The sequence below is a fragment of the Saccostrea echinata genome, unplaced genomic scaffold, assembly GCF_033153115.1.
Source record: "Saccostrea echinata isolate AGI-Se365-2 ecotype Australia unplaced genomic scaffold, CSIRO_AGI_Sech_v1 ptg000029l, whole genome shotgun sequence".
Taxonomy (NCBI): domain Eukaryota; kingdom Metazoa; phylum Mollusca; class Bivalvia; order Ostreida; family Ostreidae; genus Saccostrea; species Saccostrea echinata.
The window spans coordinates 29,194,286-29,201,938 of NW_026889778.1; the positions used below are offsets into that span (position 1 = coordinate 29,194,286).

Here is a 7,653-nt window from a genome sequence, read left to right on the forward strand (position 1 = left end):
AAAGGTGAATTGTAAATACCACGGCACATTTTTTGTTAAATTCTGTTATAACTTGATTTTTGGAAAGCCAAAGGCATGAGTTAAGCTGCTGACTCAGTGAGCTACAGAGAGGAGAAAAAGAGCCCACTAGTTAATATTCATGAGGATTCACAAAACACAATGTCTAACTTTAAGTTTTTTTTTTGTTCTTTCCTCCATCATTTACACCACAGAAACCGAAGAACATTTGAGGAATTCCGTTCAGATCTTTCCTCACATTTTACTACAGATCTAAAGACCACTGAGAGAGACTGGAATATAGATTAAAAAATATAATATAAAAACATATTAAAACATATAAATACTTTCTTCCTTTAAGATTGGAAGATAATGAGGGATGTTAAATTCATATTACTTGCTTTCCTAAGTATGACCATCTATTTGTTAAGCTAATTGTTTTTTCAGGGGTGGTTGAAGGGTATCTTGAGTATATTCATTTACCTACTGTAAATCATTTGAATATTATATGAACTCACAACCATTGGGAAGGGCTTGTGCCATGTGCCATAGTTGCATTGAAGTGAAAAATGGCACATTAAATCAACCATTGGGGGTGCCAAGGTGCACATTCAATTTTTAGCTATGTTTGTAAGAAACATTTTACATACGACTTTCTTAATCATTTTACTTTTTTTTCTAAATGCAGTCATTTTAATACGACGAATCTCAATGGTCAAAACCCTGTTAAAAACTGCTTCCTGTTATATGAAGCACTTAATAGGACTACGAAGGTTCATTACCTCACTCATTTACAATGCTCAATCCAAATTTTGACGTTACTGATCCAAAAATATATGAGTAAAGCATATTGTACGTACTATATGTGAAAAATGAGATTTTAGTTTATAATAAAAAATGTGCTTTCTTGCATATTTCATATTGTAACAGAGACATTTATGTGCCTCTGCTGGGGATTGAACCCAGGGCTTCTGGCTTGCCAGTCCAGTGCTCTACCGATTGAGCTAAAGGGTTAACCCACTAGCCCAAGCTAGTAGGATGCCATGTATCTTACATTACCACATTGTCCCCCTCCAGAGAATGAGATGTCCTCATCTCTTTTGGAGTGCCGACGCCTGTGGGGCGAAGTTCTGGGGGCAATCACTTTCACACACCAGAGAACACCCGGGTCCCAACGTGGGCGCCAAATGTAACAGAGACATTTATGTGCCTCTGCTGGGGATTGAACCCGGGGCTTCTGGCTTGCCAGTCCAGTGCTCTACCGATTGAGCTAAAGGGTTAACCCACTAGCCCAAGCTAGTAGGATGCCATGTATCTTACACTACCACAATATTTCTTTGCCAATTTTATTATTTCTTATAATGGCCCTTTAGAATATATAGATTGCTGATTCATTTTCAAAATGGCCCATTAAAAATTTTGACAGTTGCACCATTATAGTTGCATTGACCTTTATGGCCATCCCAATCACTGAGCTCATGCGTTTGTAACAGAAAAAATGTTTGTGGATTAATTGAATCACTGACTTATGCTTTACATGTAACATGACATAACTACTGTCTGAATCAAACTGGAATTCATTATATAAAGGATACATTTTAATTGGGCTGATTTGAATGTGAAGGATACAGAAAACAAAAACAAAAATATAGCCCCAAAATAACCATTAGCTATTTGAGCACATAATTTGCCTTTCAAATTTTAGAATAATAGCAATAACACTAAACAGGGCTTGACGTATTCAGTTGACCTTTGCTGAGTGGGTGAGAATTATCACCTATCTATATACATGTATCACATCACATTTGACACAAAAACATGTATTTAATATATATAGATTGATGTTGTGCATAATTTAGCTGTATGTGTACTCAAAAGGAATATTAATTCATTGCATTTTGATTCATATTTACTTAACAATTGGTGAGGAAGAAGGCGAGGATAAGACATTAGTTGGCATTGTATCTCAGTGGTATGGAATTCAGGAGAGGCATAGAATAGATGAGAATGTCTACAGTGTTTGTAAATAACATTTAGCTTTCAATATAATATACAACCTACACTGAATTGCTTGTAATTTCTGGTAAAAATATATGCAAAGAGCTAGGTTCACTTTATGCATAAAATGGCCCTGTAGATATACCAATTTATTGACTAACACTTTATGTTCCATTTCAAACATCAAGATAAAGTAGAGACTTAGTGCTTTCATTTCCTATTAAATTTTTTCTCCCTAAAGTCCAGGTCTTGGAAAACAGGCTTCATGGAATTGCAATGTTCTTGAATTTTAAGGAAAACAGGTATATTTGAGTACTTTCACAGAAGAGAAATAATATGAGCGCACCCTCTGATCTAAAAAATAAAACATGTTTTGTAATCCTTAGAAATAGTTCTATCATTTAATAGTTGCATATTTTAGATCAGAGGTTGCGCTCTATATTAAATATTGAAAAATAGCTTTAAAAATTGGCTGTTTTTGTGGAATTTTTCAGGATATGAGGAAAATGACGCATTTAATGACGTCATAATGCATTGACTAGCCAGAAAATTACGTCATTTTTGATTGATACACAGTCACCAAAGGTCTAAATGAAATTTAATGCATTGCCAACTAAAACTAAGCAGTTTCAGTTTTTTTCAGAAATTCACAGGGCCAAAAAAGGCCCTAAGTGAACCTTGTTCTTTATCAAATTTAATTGAGATTTTTCTTCAAAATGTCACCTTTTTACTTATTTCTATCAAAATGACATTTGTTGAGTTTTACCTGTTAAATATCTAAGATTAAGTGTCCAGATGTGATATGTTAGAAAGTTTACATTTCGTGGAGAACACATGAACTTGTGGGTCTCTTCATATAATAAAAACAATGAAAACTAACCCACCCACCCCCTGAAAATTAGTAATTTCACTGTGATTTCAAAAGGTATAAACTTAAGAAGTAGTAAAAAAAATTAGTAAGAAACTGCTCTGCAAAAACAGACATTAAAGTACTCCATGTTTTCTCATAAAACACAATGGCAATTGATGGTTTTGCAATCAACAATCCATTACAATGATGGGAAAATCTTTTCAATTTTAATCATAATCATTATCAGAAAATCAGAATTGTGAAATAATAGTTCTTAAGCATGATTTTGTTGTTCTCCGCTTTCACTGAAAATGGGGGATATAATTTGGGTCTGTCTATCTGTCTGTGTAACACTTGTTTCCATACAACACTTCAAAAAGCCTTAGCTCTTGCAATGAAATTTTACATCACAACTCCCTATGGCCTATAGAAGACCCCAATTAATATTGAGGTCAAAAGGTCAAAGATCAAGGTCAGAAATTCATACATTCTGTCTGTGTGTAACACTTTCATTTCCAGACAATATTTCTCAAAAAGCCTGAGCTTTTTCAATGAAATTTTGTATCATAATTTTCTCTGGCCTAATTAATGCAGACCCTTATTGATAATGACATCAAAAGAATAAAGGTCAGGGTCAGAAATTCATACCATTGCAAAATATGGTTTCAAGATGATTACTTTATCGTTTTCTTTGAGCTTTTTCAATGAAATTTTTATATCATAACTCTCACTGTTTTAAAGAATACCCCTAACAATTTTTAGTAGGGCTGGGTATCGGCTGGGAATTTCGTATTGCGATATTTTAAACTGTATTGCGATATGTATTGCAATATTTTTAATAACAGTTAAAATGCTCCAGCTTTTCTTAGTTTATTAACCTTCATTTATAATCAGAGTGAATAAAACTACATGTGTATTATAAATACATTGTAGCAAAAACAAAGTTTTTTGTCAATTTCACTTCAGTTTTGCAACAAAATACAACCATACAACAGCAACCTTATTATTTGGCATGATTGATAGTGTTTCTGGCATCTTAAATTTCATATTTTACTTTAGAAATCACAAGCCCTGCAAGCATTTTACTGATATACCGGTACTGGAAAAATGTATCAAAATACAATATTTTTTGTTAACGAATCGCAATATACCAGAATATCAATACTATTGCACAGCCCTAATTTTTAGGTCAAAAGGTGATCGAAGGACAGAAATTCATACATTCTGACTGTGTATAAAACTTTCATTTCCAGATGACATCACAAATAGCCTTTGAGCTTTTGTGATGAAATTTTATATCACAACTCCCTGTGGCCTCCTATTGATTTTGAGGTCAAAAGGTCCAAGGTCAAGAATTCATACATTGCAAAATGGTTTCCGAATGATAACATTAGTTTTCTTTGAGCTTTTTCAATGAAATTTTCTATCATAACTTCCTGTGACTTAAAAAGACCCTTTTGATTTTTAGGTCAAAAAGTCAAATGTCAAGGTCAGAATTCATACTTTGCAAAAAATGGTTTCAAGACAATTAATAACTTAAGTTGTCCTTGAGCTTCTTTAATGATATCATATAACTCCCAATGACTTAATTAAAAGAAGACATGCCACCTATTAGTTTTTATGTCAAAAGGTGAAGGTTAAAAATTGATATCTTGCAAAAATGGTTTCCAGGTGATAACTTAAGTTCTCTTTGAGATTTTGCAATGAAATTTTATACCTTTCATCAATATAAGACCCCTACTGATTTTGAGGTTTAAGAACAAAGTCAGAAATTCATATATTGCATACATAGTTTTCAGATGATGCATTTAAGGCTAAAAATATGTGTGTTTCCAGTAACCGGACCGACCCTAATTTTTACCCACCAACCCTACTACTTTTTATTCCAAATCTGGATTTTGAAATGTGCTTTTGTTCATTAGTATAGTTTTCTCATAACGCAAGTCAATAAATTGCATGTCTCAGAGTGCGACACCATAAATCATGTCTATTCAAGTGTTTCAAAGAGTACGATTGTTTTTGTTGTGTACCTTTATTTATGCATGTTTATGTATATGTGACAAAAAACATTGTGTATTGAATAATTAATTGGTGCTTTCAAAATAAAAAGTAAAATTAAAAAAAAGTTATCGCCTACCTACCTACCCTAATTTTTTTGGTCATGTTACCGGAAACACACATATTTTTTATTTGGCTTAATCAAGTTAATACAATGTAAGTTTTTGCCATGAAATGTAAGGTCTTGAGTTTTCAGTCCTCAAAAGCTTAAAGGACAAGGTCCACTTTTTTTTTCTTTCCCCATCTGCATTTTCCTCCACAGGTCTTCCACTTTTTTTTCTTTTTTCCTTAAGGAATTCCATGTACAAAGAAGGGTTATTGAACAATTTTGAATCATTTTAAACTATAGTTAAATTTTTATTGCTAGATAACGATGAAAGTGAAATGAACCAAATTCACTTGACTGATAACATATACAAGGAGCCTGCCATTTTCACCTTAAACGTTTTTGAAGAGTTATCTGCCCTTGATGAAAAAAAGGGAAAATTTTAACTTTGTCAAAACATCTGTGGTAAATGATTCATTTTATTTCATATTTTAATAAAGGGAGAGTTTATGTATATTTTCACCAAGAGATTTGTATTTTTATTTGATAACACCTTCAAAATGTTACCATGACTAAAAATATTGGACCATTTATTTATCAGGTATAAAAATATGGTTGTTATAAATAAGCACACAAATTCCTAGAATTAGCTTTTTTTTTTCTTTGACTGATTGTGGAATTCAATATTTAATCATTTAATTGTCCTTCAGTTTTAATGTAATCAATATATTAGCAACTTTAACTGATTAATTGGACTTAAATAATTTATAAGAGAGTAAGCTCTCTCCTTAATAAGTAATCTCAGTCATTGACATTCTCTTGTGTCGATACACATGCAGACACAAATATCAAGGTTATTTCGGATATATCCACCCTTCCCTTCACCACCACCACCACAATATTCTGATAAAGCATTACCAGAATGGTCCATAAAAAGGGATCAGAACACCAATCAATCCCCATTTCATTAATACAAGAAAAACCCTGCCAAGCCATTCATATGATTGATAAATACATCACCTTAGTTAAAATATATTGTGCAATACATTTTATAATTAAGCTAGGATTGATAATCTCCAGTATACCTGAAGATGTTGTTTAATAATGTGACACCTAATAGTTTGCTGCTCATAATTAGCACAGCCATCAAGGGAGGGTTTGTGTGATAATTAAAACATTCTGTGCAGTATGTGGCCTTCGGTCAGCTAATATTGCCCATACATTACTTGACACTTGCTTAGTGGCCAGTGGTAATGAGAAAAAGCTTCATCTGTTCATCAGTGGTGATATTAGAGGATCCAGAGGCTGCAGACATTAGTAGACATTCCTGACCAAGAAGGATTCAATTAGTACATAGCCATAGGATCAATCTGCAGGATTAATCAGACCAAGTGATGTTATTTTATATATGTATGATGGAACACCCCACTGGCGGGGGAAACATTACCAATTATAAAGGTGTTTTTTCATGGGTGGCTGACTAAGACATCTGGCTATGTAATTTTCAGTGTCTAGTGAAAAACCTCAGAAGTTGATTTTTTCACCTTTGCTATCTTAAATTGCCTCAAGGCCATGTTATAACTTAATATCACACGCCACACAAAAATAACTTGCTTTACACTTAATGTATTCAAAATTATGCATTATAAATCCATAGCAGAGAGACATTAATAATTTTTGGTGTAATTAATTCTGTCACTGTGCAACAAGAAATTGGAGTTAATTTATTTGTTGATTTTTTTTCTTCACATACCTGTCCTATTAACTTAGTTGACATTTCAAATTTTTGCTAAACCTAAGGTTTGCAAAGTGGCTACTCCACTATGACATGTGATGTTAGACCATAGAGAAAGTTTATGACCAGGAACTTTTGGTTTTACACTAACACAATCAATCTACTCTGGGTTGAACATCATTATTCTGTTTGGTGTCCTTCAGAAAATATTTCAACCTCACTCTTATTTGCATTTATATTCTAAATGTTGAATAAATCCAGGTAAGACAAATAACTTGAAATGACACTGTTTCATTTAGTTTTGGTATAACACATTCTTCGTTCAATTGATAAGCAAAGCTATTCAAAGCATTCAGCATCATCAACAGTCTGCCATCTTTATCGAATATCGGCTTTGTATTTTTTTTTTCTCGCACGGGGAATTTAAAAAACGCCGCGATTACTGTTTAATTCAAAAAAGAAGGAACAAAATGAAGCTTGTATACACTCACCTGGGCCCGGAGACGCCATCCTAAACGTCAATGAGTTAAAACAATTCCTAATTATATATCAAGAATCTGCATTTTTCATATCGCCCATTATTCAATGCAACTTCCAGCATCATTCATCCGGGGTTTAAACCCATCATGATGATAATATATCTACAAATAGTCTAGAAATGGTTTAGTCATAGGAATTAAAGAAGCCTCACTCTCCGTGTAATTCCTCGACAATTTCAAGTCATACACATCGCGAGTATGTTTTCTGACAGACCTCAGTAGCCGATAACCATCGACAAGCAGCTCACCGCGGATGGTTACGCTTGACCAATTTTTTGTGCTTGCATTGTCGGATCGAATTTCAAATAAACCTCAGCATTATAAAACAATTCAATATCATCAATAATTAGAAACATTATTTATGTATTTTTTATAATAAATTTTATTTTATACATGTATGGCGCAGTGAATATTATTCGCTGCTAGCCTG

The 7,653-nt window shown here is 33.1% G+C and overlaps 1 protein-coding gene across 1 annotated transcript in view; it reads right to left on the bottom strand.

Moving 5' to 3' along the window:
- LOC133195782 (muscle calcium channel subunit alpha-1-like) overlaps nucleotides 1-7,479 on the bottom strand; it is a 66,069-nt gene extending 58,590 nt beyond the window's left edge. The window contains exon 1 of the mRNA XM_061331720.1: nucleotides 7,176-7,479. Within this exon, the coding sequence (XP_061187704.1) occupies nucleotides 7,176-7,194 (19 nt within the window). The 5' untranslated portion in view covers nucleotides 7,195-7,479. The remainder of the gene's footprint in view (nucleotides 1-7,175) is intronic.
- Nucleotides 7,480-7,653: the final 174 nt, after the last annotated feature.